This window comes from Mytilus trossulus, chromosome 2 (genome assembly GCF_036588685.1).
Source record: "Mytilus trossulus isolate FHL-02 chromosome 2, PNRI_Mtr1.1.1.hap1, whole genome shotgun sequence".
Lineage (NCBI taxonomy): Eukaryota > Metazoa > Mollusca > Bivalvia > Mytilida > Mytilidae > Mytilus > Mytilus trossulus.
This window is the reverse complement of record NC_086374.1, coordinates 20,345,039-20,366,503: the sequence shown is the minus strand read 5'-3', so window position 1 is coordinate 20,366,503 and position 21,465 is coordinate 20,345,039. Positions and strand designations below refer to the sequence as shown.

Below are 21,465 nucleotides of genomic sequence, written 5' to 3'. Positions count from 1 at the left end.
CAATTTTCCACTATAAACGAATGTTACTTTATTCAAATATAAGGACTTAGTTAGCTACATCTTCAAATTTTATTAGATATTATGATTTTTTATTGCAATAGATTAATATGCTACATAATTATGTATTTCTCTGACTTTTTATGGCGTACATATTTTACACTACATCTATTGGATCATTATGCAGGGGCGGATCCAGCCGTTTTAAAAAGGGGGGTTCCCAACCCAGGACAAAAGGGGGTGCAACTATATGTGCCCATTCAAATGCATTGATAGTCCAAAAAAAGTGGGGTTCCAACCCCCGGAACCCTCCCCCTGGATCCGCCACTGGGATGTTGGATGAGTACTGATGATTTAGCCTTAGATGCATTACTCTTTTATCAGTTGTGTTATGGCTTTGTAATAGCTGTCAGCAGGTATATATATGTGTCTCTACTGTCAGCAACAGCCAGTAATCCTATATCTGTTCTTAGTGTCTTTTTATTGTTGGGATCTTCAAGTACCCGGCCACGTCCACTCTGTGTTTTAGTGAGATGTATTTTAAGTTATATTCATCTGATGAGTTAATAAAGCCTTTTCAACGGATTTTTATAGTTCATTCTTATTCTGTACTGTTACACCACGGTCCCAGGTTATGAGAGGGTTGGGTGCCCGATAAGAAGAAGAAGAAGAAGAAGAGTTATGAGAGGGTTGGGTGCCCGATAAGAAGAAGAAGAAGAAGAAGAAGAAGAAGAAGAAGAAGAAGAAGAAGAAGAATTTTCAAATAATTTCATACGATATTCTAAGATCTTCTAAGTAAACAAATCATAAAGAAATCGCACAAAAACAGAAACAAATTGTTTACAAATCATACAATAGAAAGAAATCACAAAGAAATCAGTTTTAGTGAATTTGGAAAAAAATCTGATTTGTTTATGATTTGTTTAATGAATGGTACTAACAATTAGGAGAATCATGATTGAGGGTCATGGATTGAAAGAGATTTGAAAGCAATTTGTTCCTTTATTTTTCTGTCGGGAACCTAATTAACACAGGCACTTGTCTCAAAAAAAAATTTCATATATACCTTAATATAACATTAAGGTATATAGGAGATTTTTTTTGAGACAAGTGCCTGTGCTATAATGGACTAATTCCAAATTTAGTTACCAGGGCGCAATTACCAATTGGTAAGTCGTCCACCAAAAACATATAACCGTAACCGTAAACCTATCTAATTCAACTCATATAACAAATATTAATCATTTCTATATACGATCTTTTTTATTCAAAAATATTCATTATAATCTCATAAATTCGTATATAATTTTAATATTTAAGATTTTTTTTTATTACAGTAAAAAAATAAAACAATCTTCTAATCGTAGTCCGAGTTGGTTCAATATATTTCTGCATATGAATAATGGTAGGCCGAGTTTGTTATAGTCCGAGTTAGTTATAGTCCGATTTTGTTATAGTCCGACTTTGTTTTAGTCCGAGTTATCCAGCAGCGCTCAGTCCGATATATAACGGAGGAAATTACATGAACAGAACAGAACATGGTATTCAATATTAGCAATTCAAGCTTTTAAAGGCGCAATGAAAATTATTCTGTATGAAGCAATTTAAACGAGAGATTAGAAATATAAAACTTTTATAAGCTACACTGAGATGCTGCTTCGTCAAATGACTCTCAAATTGGCCCGACATGACTCGGGCCGAGTTGTCTCATTTCATTCGGAACTAATAATAACAAACAAACTGAAAGTACATTTATAAATAGGGATTACAGGAAGAGAAGGTACAACGGTTTTAAAAGGCATGGCTTACATCATATTGTGTGCTGTTTTAAACAAATTTTTGTTTTATTCATAATTATGTTTTATTACAGTTCAGATAAAAATGTTCTGTTAAATGTCAGAAGAGCTTGAACCACACAGGCACTTGTCTCAGAAAAAAATAAGGTATATAGGAATTTTTTTTCGGAGACAAGTGCCTGTGTTGAACCAGGAGAGCCAAGTACATTTTACTTGGCTCTCTAAATGAAAGATATTCCTAGCCAAATATCTTTCATTTACTATGAAATTCATACCTGCCAACTGTCACTTGCGGGTGATTTTCCCCAAGGAGGCTCCCGAATTGAAATTTTTAAAGAGCAGTTTTGCACACAATTTTATCAAAACAATTAAGTTTGCAATTATTTGACTTTAATTTAGGCTTATAAAAGTATTAAGAAGCAACTTTAAATGTATCTGCAGCCCCCCCTTGAAGTTTTATTTAGAACTATGACAGCCATCTTGCATGCAAAACCCCCATGGGTATATTGAAAAGTTGGCAGGAATGGAACTTGGCTCTCCTGGTCTATCCTATTTTACAGAATGTACAGTATTTTTTTCTCTCTATCAGACATGACAAACATGTCTGTTCAACAGGCAAGACCAGAAACCTACAGATTTTCTTGGTAAATACACAATTTGTGTTTGTAAAATGATTTTTAAATCATATATAGCCATTATTGATGGATACCTATATTCTGGTCTTGTGGGTTTAGGCATTATTAAGATTGCATTGTGACGTCATAATTTCCATTAAAAAAGCATGCGTAGTTATGATAGTAGGAATTCATATGATGTACTAAAACATATGATCTTACCATATATTTACACAAATCAATCACATTCTTATTATAACCTGTATATCAGGAGATGAAGCATTCAGTGAAAAAAGTAAAATCTACATAACCTCCACAAAAACTCTTCATTTCAATAAACAAACAATTTAGATATGTCACGGGCAACCATTTCTTACAAAATGTCTTTATTAGGCATGGCCTTATTGAAAATCTTTTTTAAAATGAAGTTGAACAGAAACAAAATATTCCTTTATTGATTTTTTGGGGTTCAAAGTTACAGTTAAAATTTAGTAAATATTTACACAGGCGACAATGTAAGCCTTTTGGAGTCCTGTGTTTTCACTATTAAAGATCCTCAATAGCATGTATTGCTCTATAGTACAAATGTACATGTGAATCAAGTATCAAATACCAAAAAGCTCTGTTTATTGTTTACTGTTTAAATGATGTTGTCATCCTTAGATAAAATTGATTTCCAAAACTTAAATTGTTATCCTTGACTTCTGAGATAAAGGCAAAATTATACTCTTTTTTTATTCTTGTGAATTCTTCATATAATTTTTTGTCATGTATTTTAGGTAATAAATGGCTGTAGATCCTAAGAAAGCTTTGATAAAGAACAGGGTAGCCATTGTGCGAGACTTAGCTAATGGAGATGATGTGGCTGATTGCCTGTATGCTAACAAATTATTTACTGAAGATATGAGAGATTCTGTTCTGGTAAGTATTCATTCATTAGAGGGTATTAGGTGATAGAAATGTTATGTCCCTATCTAGATGTCATTGAGTATTACTTTATTATAACGGTGGGTGCTATACTGTGATGACGCTATTCATCTATTTAGTTGTCAAACTGACAGGTAAAATGCTATGCCATAAGATGAATCTTTGAGAATCTGAATGATCATCTGTTAAACGTGTTAAAAGATGAATGACATCACCTATTTTGGCCAGTTGCACAAACTAAACAGTTCAGTGTAATTAACGCCTTGATTGTCAACCTAGATCTTTGAAACTTCACAGATAGATTGCCCAAATGAAATTATCTTTCTGAATTTAACAGTACATGTGGTTATGTTGTTCCCCTGCTTTTAAATACTTCTAAAACAAATTTGGAATGAAACAGATCAATTGCGTACCTTCACATTTTAAATATGCTGAAGCAAATTATATAATTCTTTGGTGTCAAAGCCTCAGCACTGAATAGATGGTGAATGGTAAACCCACTAGGGCAAAACAGCATGCCAAAAGCCCATTTTATGCAGATTTAATTGATTGATTTCCATTAGCCAAAGACCATGTGATGAATATTTGAGGCATAAAGGATAGGACAAGAACAAATTAACAACATTCCAATAGATTAAAGTTCTGAGTCACAGCCTGAGTTAGTCAAAAATCCAGAGGAGCATTTATTTCAACTACAACTTAATTGGTTATCATTCTACACTGAGGCATAGAATTTTGTCTACATGCCCATTTTTAATAGGCCCTGACAATTTTTTTCAGGGGTTCTGTATCATGTAGAGAGATTAGCAGTCCCCCTACATATAACATCATCTTTCCAACTGGATGGCTGCATTTTATAAAATTATCAACAGCCAAATGGACCTTTTATTGTATGAGTTTTATTGATGGATAAGGTTTTATAAAGAGTACATAGGTACTTGTGAATCCCATAACACCAATTCTAATATGACGGCCTATTATCGTCAACCAGTATAATCACAATATATCTAGATCTACCTTTAGTGAAAACGCAGTAAGACACAAAAATGGCTGTTCCGATTTACAACCAACTTATTTATACTGCCAGATATTCTCAATTTTCAACATCCCCAGTTTACAAAGGTAAAGATTAAGATACAATATATTTATTTCTATTCTACAGCAAAATGAACAAATCAGTCCATTTCAATTTATTTACCATGGCAAAATTTCATAAAATGAAAATTCCTCGAAATGATGTTCATGTCTTGGAATGGTAATGAAACAAGGTGACGTCACAAATATGTTTCTGTTAACAAAAAATCAAGTGTAAATACCAGGCATTTTAAAGCTTCTTGTACACCTCAGAACAAATAAAATTACATTGGAAGAAAATATATTAGTAAAATAATCATTAAATTATATGATATAACTATTGATATTATCAAAATTGGGTAAAATGGAACAGCAAAAACAGTATGTTATGTTTAAATGGGCTTTCACGGTTGACAAAATTACCCAATTTTTTCTATTAGAATCAAAATGATTTATGGCAGCTGTAGATTTGTTTTCAATTAAACATAGGTTCATCTATATTTGTATATAAATGCCCAACCCATGGTTAATTGAAAACAAATCTATGTCTAACCCTTAGAATAAAATAATAGAATATAAATGCCCAACACATGGTTAAATGAAACAAATCTAGGTTGCCATGAATTATTTCTTAAACATAAAACCACCCCATCCCTTTTTAGCAATAGGTTTTTTTCTAGCACACAGAAGAAGTTAAGTTGACCATATATCTTTATCCGATTCCTATGTAAGAAACATATTGATTAGTTAGAAATTTGTGATCATGATAAATACAATTGTGCATTCTTTCTTAAAAAATATTTGACAAAGAGGTATTTTCATACATTGTATCTTGGCATATACTTCAGTACTCTGTATATTAAATTTTAGATAGGTCCTTATCAAACCTTAGACTACTATAAAGTAGTCTCATTCAAATCTCAAACCAGTTTTGACTTGGAGGAAGACTTCCAGTTATGAATGGACATATGTGCCTTCTGGTCTATCAATGCAATTTAATTTTGATAGGTAATATATTATTTTTTTAAATAGCAAGAACCTGAAAAAGAAAAGAAAAATCGTTTAATACTTGATACACTTGGCCGCAGGGGACAAAAGGCAGCTAAAGGTCTTCATGATGCATTCCTTGATACTGAAAACAGTGAACTTGCAAAGCTACTGGCACCTTACATTAAAGTTATTGAAAGTGAGGAAAACAGATACAGGCCCAAAGGTTAGATAGTATTATCTTTATAATTACACCTTATATAAGAATGCCAGCTTTTGATTGGCTGATAGCGAGTGTATTTTTCGCATATTCTAACATTTTTTTCCGAATTTCAAACGAATCTGCCTGTTTTTCACCACTGCCGGTAAATATGCCTCAAATACCATGGTATTTGCCATTTTGGATATTCCTTTTTTACCCTCACGAGCATCTTCCCGCCATTTTTTCTGATATGACGTTACATAAAGACAGCGTGAACCCGTATACGTACCTGTATAGTTCCTGCGGTATATTTTATGACAGTACTTGTCCTCAATTAAATATTTCCTTTTCCTAGTACAGAGAGTTTAAATTAAAATTTATTCGGTGTAATTAAACAGATACATGTATATCATGTTATGGAGGGGTATTTGCAAAAAATACAAGTCTTGGGACAAAATTTCCCTTGCCTAGCGGCTCGGGAAATTTAAGTCCCTCAACTTGTATTTTTCGCAAATACCCCTCCATAACATGATATATCTGTTCAGAATAAGTACAGTAAACATTTATCCTTTGTACTAGTCAAGGACCAGTCACAGACAGTTAGGGTCAGTAACAAGGAAAAAGTAAATCACAAAAATACTGTACCCCAAGGAAAATTCAAAACGGAACGTCCCTAATCAAATGGCAAAATCAAATGATAAATCACATCAAACAAATGGACAACAACTGTCATATTCATAAAGGTACAGATTTTTTTTTTATTTGTTATCCAAGGATACTTGCATTTTTTTGTTTACCATAAGATGCAAAACAGACGATAAAAGGAATTCAAGAAATCAGCCTCACAGTTATATAACATATTCATGTACACAATTATATACGTCTATGGTATCTTTGACATTAAAATAGAAGTGCAAAAGTTATGTATTTTGTTTGGTTTTAATTGTGTGTAACCCTACTTGATGCAATTTGTGTGATTGTAAAATGTTTGTTTTGTTTGATCCAATAAAGATAGGGGCTTAATTTGTATAAATTGAATGTAGATGAGGGTACATTTGCATGTAGGCCTATGATCATTGATGTTCTACCATTATGATTTAGTAAACAAATTAGTTGTCAGACTGGTGATGTGTCTAGTTTAATTGACATATATATCTTCTTCTCTTCTTGCTACACAAAAACATTTACAAAATTCATATACGTGTCAATTCTTTATTTAATAGAAAATTTCAAAAGTATATATATAAACAGTAACTTGTCATTGCACCCTTAGAATTTCACCACAAAAAATGGTGTACTAGTACTTCACTTTCAGTTGTTTAAAAGAAGAATTAATAGCCAAGCCTAGGATACAAAACCTAACTTTTGGTAACCTGTTAAAATGTTAAAAGGATATTTTCCCCTAAAGAAACTCCTGTTAAAAATTATTTGAGAAAATTTCCGTGACCAGAAGAAATAGTATTTTATTTGAAATAATTTCATTGATTTTTGAAATTTTGCTACTATAAGATACAGACAAAAACTATCCAAATTTGTACCAATAAATAAAAGTGTTTCTTTATTTCTTACAGAATTTATCCTTTTCCTGACCACATGGACCAGTTGATAATTTTTAATTTAATCAACATGTGGTTCTTTTGATGTTGGGTCTTCATTGGTCAAAATTTCAATAATGATATCAAATTTTCATGCTTTCCTCTGAATTTCCTTTTTGTGACATCATGAAAAAATTACCATGTCTGATGACGTCACATGGAAGTATTCTGTATTATTTCAGACAAAGCTGCTAGGTAAAAGAAATCAATCTTCTGATTTGCATATTAGACATATGTAAGTCAAAGAAAACAACAATAAAATATGGTTTTAGAGATTATATATTGTAAACTGTAATTATTTATTTCTTTTGTGCGTTCCTTAGGTAAAAGGTTACAATTGAATCCTTTACAACTAAAACAGATCATTGTCAATCAAACATCGTCAAGTTGTTTAAAAAATTATTTATAAACTATATTTGTATTTTAGAATGGCCTCCTAATAGTGAAGAACAAGATAAGATGCAGAAAGATTCAGTTAGAAGAATAAAAGATTTAAAGAGTCCATCATACATTCATGAGTACACAGATGAAAATGTATTTATATAGTGCAGCTAATATTTTTTTTTATCATGAACATGAAAAATATACAAGGAAAATTTCAAAAAGACAATGAAAGTTTGTTTAAAAAGGACAAGAAGACGTATTCATAACCCTGTTGCTTTCTGTGTTCAAGATGTTAAATTATGTAAATTCAAGCATTTATATAGCTCCTTCAGATAAGGTGATTGTCATTACAAAGCAAAACTTTACCTTACACAGACTTGGCTGAAAAGTCCAAAATGCCTTTCATTTCATATTCTATATTGAGCACTGACTGACAATCAAATAAAATTGAGAAAGGAAATGGGGAATGTGTCCAAGCGACAACAACCCTACCATAGAGCAGACAACAGCCGAAGGCCACCAATGGGTCTTAAATGTAGTGAGAAACTCCTGCACCTGTAGATGTCCTTCAGTTGGCCCCTAAAAAAATATGTATACTAGTACAGTGATAATGGACATCATAATAAACTCTGAATTATACACACAAGAAATTAAAATAAAAAATCATACAAGACAATTGACATGATTCTTTTGTTTATTGCCACTAAAAAAAGACCTAAAAGAGTTTGAACATATGTACTAGCATTCTGACTTTTTAAATGCCCAGTTAATTAGGGATGTGAATTTTTTCTTGATAAGTATACGAGGCAAATTGGTATATTAGGGTAGAAAAATCAAAACTTTGAACAGATTCAAAATCACCAATATATGCATGCAGTTTATCAAGTACTTCCAACAAGTTTTTGACACTCCAAAAGTAATTTATTCCACTATTTTCAAATGCCTTATTTGAACAATTTATTCTCAGGGGTTTTATTGTACCCAAGTGTACTAGTAAGTAGAATAGACTATTCAGTAGTGGAACAATGGCTTGAAGATGAAATAAAGCTATATTTGTATGGTTTTTTGTGTAGCTTCGTAAGCCAGTACATAGTTGGGACTTTACTTAGTGAAAATATGTTGAAAAAATTATTTTATAATAATTCCTCTGTTAATCTATTTATTTGCAAATTATTTTTTATATGAATATATTTTAATGAATAAGCATACTGAATACATTTGTTCAGCGTTTTTTTTGTTGTTGTTAATATTTAAATTGATCAAAATTCTTTATTTATTTTCATTTCAGGTGTACGAGATCAGAAATAAAACCAGAGGCAAAGTTTTTATAATAAATAATGTGGAATTTCAAACAAAAAAATTAAGTACAAGGCAGGGATCTGAAAAGGATGCTGAAAATATGAAGAGTCTGTTTACAGAATTGCACTTTGATGTTGTGCAGAAAGACAATTTGACAGGACAGGTATACTTTTCATATTTATATAATGACTTATTGAATTGCTGTTATGTGGGAAATTTTAGCAAGGGGTTGTTTTCCTATCATAATGGTGATAGATTTCCTTAGTGCATATACATTTGGTAAAGAATGATTACAATCAGTGACTAAAAAAAATGAAAATTAATAATACATCCAGAATAGGTTTGGAATTATATATTGCAAAATATAGAATCATGCATACATAATCCATCTCTAGCTAAGTGGTTAAATTAAAGTTCACATGAAAACAGATTCATGAGGTCGAATTATTACTTGCAAGTGAATAATCCATCATCGATTATTCTTACCTTATTTTTACAAAATAAACTGTACTGGCTGCTAATAGCGAATTACTATTTCACAATTTCACTTTAATTTATAGCAGAACCCAAAAAAATCATGGTTTAAATTTTGTATGTATCTCGTCGCTAGTATACCCCTTTAAACTCTTTGAAAATATCCCACTTTATCACATACGAACAAAAATGCAAATTCGATGATGTTTTTATATTGGCTTATACTTTTCAAAATCAATTGTGCAAAACAGCACCAAATAATTAACAGAGAATTCAATGTAAACTGTCAAAATATGATTTGGACTTATGAAGACTAATCGATTTGAACTTTCAAAAAATGTATAATTGCCATCACCTTCATTAAGTCATTTTGCTGTTATCCCCTTTCCCAAGTTCATCACTACTTTGAATGGGAAATTGGAGTAGTGCAAGGGGAAAACCATATTGAATGAACGTAATTAACAAATGTTCAATGGGAGATAAATTGTAATAATTGATTCTCAAAGAACAAATTAAATAAATAAAATTATTTAATAACCATTATGAAAAGTTTAAATAAAAAAAATAGAACGCATGGAAATTAAGAAAAAAACATGGCTCCATCAATCTTTATTTTTTTTAAACATGCTCTCTGATCCTGTATTGATTGTTTTTTCATGAAATAGAAAACTTCATCAGCAAACTCAAAAAGTAGATAGCTTGTAATAAAAAAATCACTAAATGAAATACTATTTGTCAAATAAAACATGCATTAATGATTTAGTTAAGCTACTCTTTGTATATGACTTTAAGGCTTGCGTATAGCAGAGGTTTGATAGTGGGTCTCATAGGGGTCTAAGCATGACACGGGATTGCAGATTTTTTGTAAGCGTGACACGTGAAAGTCAAATTATTGTCCCGTGAAAAATGTGAAACGAAGTCTAGTGGGACACGGGAAATTACAAAAATATAATAATAGCTTACATACATAGTGTAAGTGGGATACTTCAACCTGACAAAACAGTAAGCGGGATCTGGGATCAGAACCCCCCCAATGAGACCCCCTTGATAGTTTTGAAGAAAAGCAATTGCTTACAATGGGCATAAATTCAGGTATATGATTCAGGATTTAAATAAGAGCCTCTACCTTAAATAATTAATTGTGACACACTGATATTCAGTCCATTGAGGTAAAAAGGGTTAAACGGTGGAATATATATTTTTTTAAATAATAATGATGAATAATATCGTAGGACATGTTAAAGTTTCTGAAAGAAGAGAGAAATAAAGTGGATTGGGATACCATGGATTGTGTAATACTAGTTGTAATGAGTCATGGTCATACCACTGGCATTTTTGGCACAGATGGTCAAGAAATTGAATTAAAGAAAATAACAGAATTGTTTGAATCATCACAGTGCCCTGGACTTAATGAAAAACCAAGACTTGTGTTTGTACAGGCATGTCGTGGAGGTAACTAATTGTTATGTGTCAGACATTGTCATAAAGTTTAAGGGCATACGATACAGTAACAGGTAAGGTAATGATGTTGCTAATGTAAAATGTTATTTTCGCGACTTCAAACTGTGACATATTGGGAAAAGATGCATTTTTCTACTGATTTTTATCATTCAAACTGATTTAATTTGAAAACGAGTTCAAGGACCCCTATTTTTCAAAACAGCAATTTGTTTCATTTTGTAGGGAGTTTATGTGACCCAAATTTTATAAAACAGTAAATAGAGGATTTTTTTTAATTTTGATAAACATGTAGCAAAAAATGATGTATTTTCCTCAATTCATGAACATTTGATAAATATGAGTTATTTCGGAATATCAAATGCAGAAATTACCGATTATTTAACAAAAAAACAGTTTGTGTTTATCTATTATAACAAAAAAGTTATGTCTTTATTTCGAAAAAGAAATTATGGCCACAAATCTGAATTTTGAGCAAATACACAAAATTTTGACCTCATTTTACTCAAAAAGTAGCACATGAAGGTATATTTTTTATTACATATTTGATTTGATCAGGTAAAAAATAGCCTATATGCTAATTTTCACGAACTTGTAAATACAGGATCAAAACTGTATTGTATTCCCTTAAATAGCGAGAAAAAAAACTACATCCTCCTGGCTTTTGACAGGCACATACAGAATGTATTGACAGATTGTAGAGCCATGAAACTGCATATGTATTTAAAAATAATTTTTAGTTCAATTTAATTTACTGATAACAAAATCAATATTGATACCAATAAAAACAATATTCAAAGATATAATTATAGTGTTGAATTGGCAACCTTTTAGACTAAGTTTATGGTCTCTGCAAACAACATCTCTATAACGGGCAGAATCAATTTGCGCCAATTGCAGTTTTGAAAAGGTATTAATTGCGCCACTCTCTTTTATTTTGATGGTATTAATTGTGCCAATAAATGAAATGAAATTGCGCCACATTTACCTGTTAATATTTTTTTTACCTATATCATACCTGTACATGTTTTACCTATATCAAGACAAGACAAGACAAGTACTTTATTAAAGTCTCGCCACTTGTTACATATAAAACATAAAGCTTTTTAAACATAAGTTAACAACAAAACCACTCTATAAAGAGTTTTGAGAGACTATAAAACATTTTTTTCTTAAAATTATAATGCAAATACAAGTCAACTATCACGATTATAAAATACATTTTCGCTTTATTAAAATTTCATAGCAGATTTTGGCAGTATAAAATACCATATTTTCATTTGTAAAAAGATTTTTTTTTCCATTATCAGTGTCCAGAAATTAGAACGTCAAATTTTGAGAACTGCGTGTAAAAGAAAAGCAACCAATGTGTTGTCAGAGCGACCTTCAAAAATAATAAATTCAGAGATCTTCAAAATTGAAGAAGAAAATTTAGAAAAGAAAGATTTAAAATATATGTGTCAGCCTATGTATAGAGAGAAAATAAAACTGCGTCCGGCTTTATCTAAAAATCAAGAAGAATTTCACAGAATATTGGATGATATTGGTGTTGTTACAAACAAAGATGATGACTTTGTATTGTGTAACGATCCAGAAAGCGGTATAATTTTATTAGGATGCGAGGCTAATTTGAAATTTCAGTGTACAATATGTCAGAGGAATTTTTTGCTGTTGGTACCTAGTCAATCATTTAGTTGTTATATATAAATAAAAATATATAAAATTGGCGCAATTAGATGATTATTTTATTGGCGCAAATGATACCTATAGTTTTGAAAATTAGGTGGCGCAAAAGAGGTATTGGCGCAATTAAGTTGTGGCGCAAATGAGTTACTTTTTGGCGCAAAAAGATATCGCCCTCTGTAACATTGAAAAAATGTGCTATTCTTTTAATTATTATTTTTGAACTAAACTTCCAAACCCAATCTTAATTTTATTGAAAAATTTAGTAAAGGTTTAAAGTAATCTGGGGTAACTAAATCCTAGGCTAAAATAAATTCACCCGGGTTGAGTTCAATATGGCAGCAGCTACATAATGCTATATAGATTTTGACTATTGAACGTGTAGCTATAGAGTACATAGATATCGATAGCAGCTACGTAGCCGCTACATAGCTGCTACGATATTGAACTAAACCCAGTACAACAGAGATTACGTTCATTGAATTCCTAAACATCACAATAGACTTTGGTATAGTGAACAATTTGAAGATTTCTATTTTCAATCATGTCAGAATTATTTAATTCAAGACATATGTTTCAAGATAAAAATGCTTGCAAAGTATGTTCAAGTTAATTTAGGGAAACAAACACGTTTTATAAACTGAAAACAAAATTCCAAATATCTTATGGAATTTCATCCAAAGGTGGGTATATGAATTTATTTTATTATTCAAAATTATGCACACATCTCTTCCAGTCTTTTCATCAGTGAACACATTTTATTAGAAAGGAGATAAAAATGTCAGCCTACCCCCTAGCTAAAAATTAGTTAAGTCAGAGTCTTGGATATATTTATCATATGGGAAATTGCATTCTTAGCCCTCTCATGTTTACATTTATTTAAGATCCTTATGAAACTTATATCATATGTTAATATTAGCAATGTCTTGGACTAGTTTGTCTATTATCTTTGATAAAATTTCGAAGGACAAGAAAAAAGTATTTATTTAGTTATTGTCCTTGAACAGATAAAATATGTACATTGAAACTTTTATTTTCATTGAAACTTAATGGCATTGATTGCTCTCATTTTTCACTAACAAACAATCGATAGGGTTACTCAAGAATAGTGAATGTTACACCACCTAAATATGATCTGTGTTTTGTGTTATAGTTGTTGTAATAAAGTTTTATAACAATTGGTTGATCCAAATACTTTATCACTTAACTCATATACTAAGTTCCACTTTGGGTGTCATCACTTTCACCTCTCTTAGTTATGTCCCTTTAGAAATGGAAATATTGGTTTGAATTTGTACATTATATCTTGCATATTTAAAGGCAGGTGCATTGGTGTTCCATGGAAAACTTTCTTTTTATGCCCCACCTACGATAGTAGAGGGGTATTATGTTTTCTGGTCTGTGCGTCTGTTCGTCCGTCTGTCCCGCTTCAGGTTAAAGTTTTTGGTCAAGGTAGTTTTTGATGAAGTTGAAGTCCAATCAACTTGAAACTTAGTACACATGTTCCTTATGATATGATCTTTCTAATTTTTAAACCAAATTTAACTTTTGACCCCAATTTCACGGTCCACTGAACATCGAAAATGAAAGTGCATGTTTCAGGTTAAAGTTTTTGGTCAAGGTAGTTTTTTTTATGAAGTTGAAGTCCAATCAACTTGAAACTTAGTACACATGTTCCTTATGATATCATCTTTCTAATTTTAATGCCTAATTATATTTTTTATCCAATTTCATGGTGCATTGAACATGGAAAAAGATACACTGCTCATAGTATCTGTAGTTTTATAATTATATTTTAACCTCATTTCTTGCTGAGATATTGCATAACACACGGTACAAGATCCTATATATTTGTTCACTATTAGTCTCTGTATTTTTCTTACATTTAAGAATTGAATGCTTCTTTTTGTAAAATTATTGGGGTGTAAAAGCGTTGACCAAAGTAAATTTTGTATGAAGTGCGGAAGTGCTTCATACTAAAAATGTGCGCACGCTCAACGCTTTTACAACCCTATAAAGTTACAAAAAGAAGCATTCAATACTTATAATTAAATTTTTTAGCTAGGATCATGTAAACATGATTTTTATCAAGTTTTTATTTAATTCACCTGTGCACTTTATCGTGGGACCGCGTGTCATCATGAATGATAAGTTTTATGTGTAATGCAATTGCTTATGGAATAACAGGTGATGTGCATTTAGCCAATCAGAATAACATATTATAATGAAACATACATCTAATGTAATTATTGTGATTTGAAGCCTACTATTGTGCTCACTTGCATTTTCATATATTTTGGAATGAATGTCATTTGCTAATCTGTTTTTCAGAAAATAAAGAATCAGATCATATAGGCACTGGAGTCCAGGTGTCTGGGAGTGATAGTGTTACCGAAGGAGTACAGGCCATGTCTTTAGGTACAGATCAGACAGATGCAGTTGCACAGATGCCAAATGAAGATTTGAAAGAAAAGAAAACTGTTCATTCTGCTGCAGATTTTTTGATAGCTTATGCTACACCTGAAGGTAACAAAATGAATCTGATTTACATTGTTAGCTCTTTCCACTTTTTTGTGGACTATCCTATTGATTTTGTTCTGATTATATTTTCTTATATCTTCTTTCACTTTTATTTCTTATATGGCTTTTTTGTTTTGCTGAGATATTTGGTATATAATATTGAACAGTTCTGACAGCACTTAACCAAATATTCCCCTTGTAAAAGTAATCTCCCTAAACAGAGTTTTTCCATCTCTTAGCATCATCACAGTTAACTATACACCTTGATTTTTTTAAATTTGAAAAATCAATCTCTTTTTTTGGATGAAATATAATAAAATATATGTATAATATTATTGAAACATAGTTTATGATAACATTGGCATTGAAACGAACAAAAAATATTTGAAAAAAAATGATTTTTATAACCACAATTTTAATAACAAAATGAAGTGTTTCTTGTCGAGTATATTAGAAGAATCTCCTCCTGGGTCAAATAAATACAGTCAAACTTGGACACATTATCTACTTTAAAAAAATGTGTGTGATGACTCTGTCTGCCAACCAACATGGCTGACATGGCTGAAATTAAACATAGTGGAAACTAGATATGGACAATGATACATAAAGTTGGAATGCATGAATCATCAGAAATACATAACACCAAACTTGACCATTTGGCCAATAACACATGGCTCATTATTAAGCATAAAATAAAAACCTTGATTATACATACAATTTAAGATGTTGATTCGTAGAACAATTTACATATGTTATATATCCCTAAATAAGACTTTTAATGACTTTTGAACAGCAGTATTCTACTTTTGCCTTTATTTAAAATTTTTACAGGTACTCCAGCTTACAGACATATACATGTAGGTTCATGGTTCTTAAATGCAATCGTATGGACATTCAAATACCATGCCCATCAAGAGGAAATTCAGCATATGCTATTAAAAGTATGTTTTCTACTTTAATATATAGACTATTTGTCTTCTTATTCAGAAGGAAAACTTTATTGACAAAAAAAGTGTTCATTAATATAACAAGAAAAAAGTATGGTCAGTGTAGTAATTATTTATCTATTATTTGGAACTAACATGTATTGCTGACTTGTACATTATATCACAATGTTTCATAATCCTAATTTGAAATCAAAAGAATAGAAAATTTTCAGCAATTTAAAGTATGTTTTTAATTTTTTACATCCATTGCATTCATTAAGCCACCATCATTTTTAAATATAAAAATTAAAATGATGTGGTATGATTGTCAATTAGACAACTTTCCACAAGGCACCAAATGTAATAGAAATAGTAGTACAACTATTATTATAATAGGTTACCATACAGCCCCAAAGGGTAAACAATGATTCCATCCAAAACTCAATCTGTAAAAGGGGGCGTATGACATTTGCGCTGATTTTGAAAATTTTCATTCTTTCATTTGCGCCGATTTAATTTTTTCATTTGTGCCAATTTTATATTTGCTCCTAATTAGATTTACAGGTGAGTTAAAACTTGTACATGAACTTTGCTATACCATTGGTCAAATCTGGTTATAATTGTTTGTCATCCATGTTTAAGTTAATTTTGATTCATATTGTTCTGGAACTTCGTTGTAACTTGATGGACATATTGCACACTGAAACGGACCGAGGAGTCAATTCTTTAATCATCTAGGGCCATACATATGGAAAGGTCAGTGTTCTGACACATAACTACATATCTTCCTAATGTACCATAAAATCGTGTAAAGCCAGAGTTACCACGGATTCTATTGTCAAATCACAGATCGAGCATAACCATGTGACAGATGTCCAAAAGACAGATGCTAAAGAACTACGGATACGGTCAACAAGGGAAAAAGTCTTGAGATGTATCTTGTAGGCTTTCTTCCACCTCCCATTGGTGAGCAGGGGACAACAGTTATATACATGTTGTAATTTACAATTCATTACATTTTTATACAAGTGGCAAATGGAAGAGGTCTTTAATGATAAATGAAAAACAACATGACTTGGATGGAGAGTTCTCTCATTGGCACTCATATCACATCTTCTTATATCTTTTCACCTGTAATTTACCTGTAATAAAATCCGTGCAAATGAAAACAAAAATCGGCACAAATGAAAGAAAAAATCGGCGCAAATGAAATGCAGATCGCCGCAAATGCAAAACGCCGGTAAAAGGCCCCAAAGTGACAAATGTAAAACAATTCTAAACAAGAAAACTAACCTCCTATTTATGTTTATACAAAATAGTGAACAGCAATTATGTAACACTGCAACAACCAACAAACACTTAATTACAGACTCCTGATGTGGGACAGACACTTACAGAATATTGCAGGGTTAAACTGGTTTTGAAGGCGCCAACCTGCCCCCTAACCTAGGACTGTGGTGTAACATTACCACATAAGAACTAACTAAAAAAATCAGTTGAAATAGCAATAGATGGTTCAAATAGAAATACATATAAAAAAAACACGTAGTTGAGCTGGACAGGTACTTATCGTCTCTTAAATAGCATTTTAACATTTCTATGTTGAATGTAGTAAAGATTATGTCTTTATCCAAGTTAAAAGATTTTTATGGTATATTCTGTTTTGGGACAAATAAGATATCTTATTAATTTTAACCAATCTGTTAAACATATATTTTTCTTTCTGTGATTATTACCTTTGTTCCTTTTTTGTAGGTTAACGAATTAGTGTCACAAGGAAGGACAATGGCAGGAAATTTGACTGTGTCAGAAATAAAAAACAATTTGAGGAAAAAGTTTTACTTCTTTCCAGGTGTATATGATGATCCACCTAAGTTTATTGATGGTTAGAACTGTAGAAAATAATGTAGTCTGACCTTTAACAGACGGATCTCAAAATGAAGACAAGATTGACCTAAATTGATTGGTTAAAACAAAAAGCTCTTTTTAACAAAAAGTACAGTTTACTTACTAGATAGCAAATTTCAAATGTACATTAAATTTACAACTTCATTTGGACTAAGAGGAGCAAGAATCTGAATTTCAAATGTATACGGCTGTAGAAGATGGGTCTGAAATGATGATGGAATACCTCAAATATATGCAATATAAATAGCACAAATGGCTGTTTTTTTTATATTTTTAATAGCTTTCTGTATCAATATTTTTGTTAAAAATTTCTTAAGTTTTATTTAATTTGATAAAAGATTTTGAATATAAAATTGATTGTGCACATGCTTAAAATCAGATAAATGCAATTATGTTAGTGCAATGTTTTTAAAAAGACTGACTGCCTTTTGAAATTTGATACAGCTGCATGTAAAAGAGGATTTTATAGTATTTTCTTCTTTGTTTGTTAGTTAAAGTATCTTTTTTTTATTTTCATATTCCTGATTTGTTTCAGCTAACAATTGATATTTCATTACAGTATAAGTATATTTTTGTTTTGCGGAGGCTTACAATGTCTCATACGTCTTACAGTTATGAGTCTTAAATGGTTTTGATAGTTTACCTTGCATATGATAATGTATATAAAATTTTGACAATATAATAAACTAATTATTTATTTAATAGATTTGTACTGTCTATAACTTTTATGCTTTTTGGAGGGGATATTAGCCATTTATATATCCTGCTGTATAAGGTAGATCACCAGTATATATTTTTTGAGACAGATTTTTTTAATAATTTGCCAAAATGAAGATTTTACTATGCTCTTTTCAAAAATTTAATAAAAAGTATGGGTCACCGTGCTATTTCTCACGCTATGAGTCGTTGAAAATTGCCAAAATTTGGTTAGTTTGTTCATGAAAAAACACATTAGTGTGCATAAAAAAAATTCTATGAGATAGAATTTTGAAATAAATTGTGAGAAGAAAGATTTCATAATATGTTTTAAGAAAATAAAAAGAAAACATGGTGTCACCGAACTTGTTTTTTTGCTACAAGTAAAAATAAAAAAATTCCCTATTAGCCCAGTATACATTTTGTACTAAAAGAGTTAACTCCCCTTAAATGGCTCATTTGAAAAAAATGATTTTAAAACCAAACAAAATGATATTTTTTTAAATATTTTGTATAATACGATTAATTAACAAGTTTTCTTTATATAGAAAAAACAGTCAAACCATTGAATTGCAAATCTGTCTCAGGATGTATTCTTCTGACTTTTCAGTCTCGTTCAGTCTCGTTGAAATCTCGTTCTTGAATTATTTCCAAAACATGTGATTCATGTGAAAAATATCAATGAATTTTAAAAACAGTATAATCAAACATAACTCTGTGAAAAAATTGTGTATTTACAATGAATGGTTATTGAGTAATCCAGTTTTCAAATTTTATGACCAATGAAGTCGGTATTTTTAGCCAAAATTTTGAGAAAATGGGTTAGGGATACAAAAAATAATTTTAAAAGAAAAATGTGCACCCCATATCATTTTGGTCTTTTCAAATTTCTTAGATATGTACTTTTTCAATCATTTTATAACAAAAAAATTGAATTAATATGCATTTTGTTTTTAAAATTAAGAAAAATCACAAAATAACAAAATTGACAGCATGGTAAATTTTACACAAAAAAGCGTCAAAATATGATAAAACTTTCTTATATCAACACCTACCTATAGTTTTTTTAGGTAAAATTTATTCAAATTGGTCCACTTCAGCATTATAGAAAGTATGAAAAAAAGTTTAATTGTGGAACTATGATTTTTTTCACGATAATAGCCCAAAAATAGGTAAAAAATGGATGAAAAATTGGAAAATCATCAAAATTGAGCATTTTCAAATGGCCGTAGCAAAAAAAGAAGTGCACCACCATATGATTTTTTCTTCACTAATTATTTTGTTGTAGTCTTATAAACCCAAAAATCAGGTTAAAAAAAAGAGTTTAATTCTAGAAATTTTGGGCTATTCAGAGGTGTACATCCTTAAAGAAGGAAGAATTTATAAAAATACGAACAAATCTGAACATTACAAGCTAGGGGAGGGTTAGGATCCCACTCACATGTTTAACCCAGACACATTCTGTATGTATGTGTCTTTCCCAAGTCAGGAGCCTGTAATTCAATAGTTGTCGTTTGTTTATGTGTTGCATATTCGTTTTTTCTTTCATATTTTGTACATAAATAAGGCCCTTAGTTTTTTTTTCGTTTGAGTTGTTTTAAATTGTCATTTCGGGGCCTTTTATAGCTGTCTATGCGGTATGGGCTTTGCTCATTGTTGAAGATCGTTTGGTGACATATAGCTGTTAATTTCTGTGTTATTTTGGTCTCTTGTGCAGAGTTGTCTCATCGGCAATCATACCACATCTTCTTTTCTTTAAAATTACTATAGAGTTTCAACTTTATATGTGAATCAAAAACTAAGGATTGATTTAAAAGAAGAAAAAAACTCTTACAGTAAGTACCTTCATTATTTTGTTATCATTAAATGAAAAAGACTGATTGTGGGTCGCATATCTCTACTTAAATGTCATTTTATGTAGTAGATCTCCATCGGACACATATAACTATATTTTTAAGATTCGAATGTTTGCATCTTAGGACTGTTGTATGCCAGAAAACCTAACGTCTAAAATTCCTAGCCATAATGAACTCAAGCCAGAATGTGAGTGTCCAAAATTATGTATGTTATCGAATTGCCTTATTTCCATTATTCAAATGAAATTTTCAGCCTTAAAGAATGTTTACCCCTGAAATTATTTACGCTCCTGCTATACCACTATCTAATATTTGTTTATAAGAGCAAGAGTCTGTAATCTCTAGCAACATAGAACTGTGGAGGCAATGGATTGAAAAATGGTTGACCCAAGTGCATATTTTATCAAATTTGACTTCTTCCGTGTTACAGACCCTCACGTTGAAATAATAGCTATTCATCAGGACAGCGTATATAAACCCAGGTCATAAAGAAGTACCGATATAATGGGTAAAAAAGTGGGTGTCCCAAATGCGTACTTTGATCAAAGACTTGTTTACAGTCAAAATTGTTGGCCATTTATAATGTTTACCCGAAAAGTTCTTTAAGTTCCCGATGTACGACTAGCTAATAGATGTTTATAAGAGTAGAGTCTTTCATCCCTAGCCATAAGGAACTTTCGAGGCAATGGTTAGGAGAGTGGGTGACCTCAGTGTGTATTACATCAAATTTGATTGTTTTTTCTCCTGTTTAAGAATGTTTATCACAGAAGTTATTTACCCTCAAGTTGTAGTTCAATCAATAGCTATTCATTGGATCAGCGTCTATAATCCATAGCCATAGAAAACGTCTGGGATAATGGGTCTGAAAGTGGGTGTCCCAAATGTGTACTTTGATAAAATTTAATTTGTTCCGTTTTACACTGGAAATTTTCGGCCTTTAAGAATGTTTACCCCTGAAATTCTTAACCCTTTCACAAAACGACTATCTAATATTTGTTTATAAGGGCAAAGTCTATAATCCATAGCAATACAGAATCGTAGAGGCAATGGATTGAAAAATGGGTCTTGA

General features: G+C 31.0%; 1 protein-coding gene across 1 annotated transcript; it reads left to right on the top strand.

Annotated features, from left to right (window-relative positions):
* Nucleotides 1-1,707: 1,707 nt before the first annotated feature.
* Nucleotides 1,708-18,546, top strand: LOC134706708 (caspase-3-like). Its single transcript, XM_063565890.1, has 9 exons — nucleotides 1,708-1,777; nucleotides 3,187-3,328; nucleotides 5,441-5,621; nucleotides 7,620-7,726; nucleotides 8,865-9,038; nucleotides 10,582-10,801; nucleotides 14,822-15,016; nucleotides 15,842-15,951; nucleotides 17,692-18,546. The coding sequence occupies exons 2-9, from the start codon at nucleotides 3,194-3,196 to the stop codon at nucleotides 17,824-17,826; spliced, it is 1,257 nt and encodes a 418-aa protein (XP_063421960.1). The 5' UTR covers nucleotides 1,708-1,777; nucleotides 3,187-3,193; the 3' UTR covers nucleotides 17,827-18,546.
* Nucleotides 18,547-21,465: the final 2,919 nt, after the last annotated feature.

Excerpts from the sequence above, each read along its gene's own strand:
- LOC134706708 (XM_063565890.1), top strand. The coding sequence starts at position 3,194 with ATGGCTGTAGATCCTAAGAAAGCTTTGATAAAGAACAGGGTAGCCATT. Across the intron at positions 3,329-5,440 it reads ATATGAGAGATTCTGTTCTG|CAAGAACCTGAAAAAGAAAA; the intron begins GTAAGTATTCAT and ends TTTTTTAAATAG. Across the intron at positions 7,727-8,864 it reads ATGAGTACACAGATGAAAAT|GTGTACGAGATCAGAAATAA; the intron begins GTATTTATATAG and ends TTTTCATTTCAG.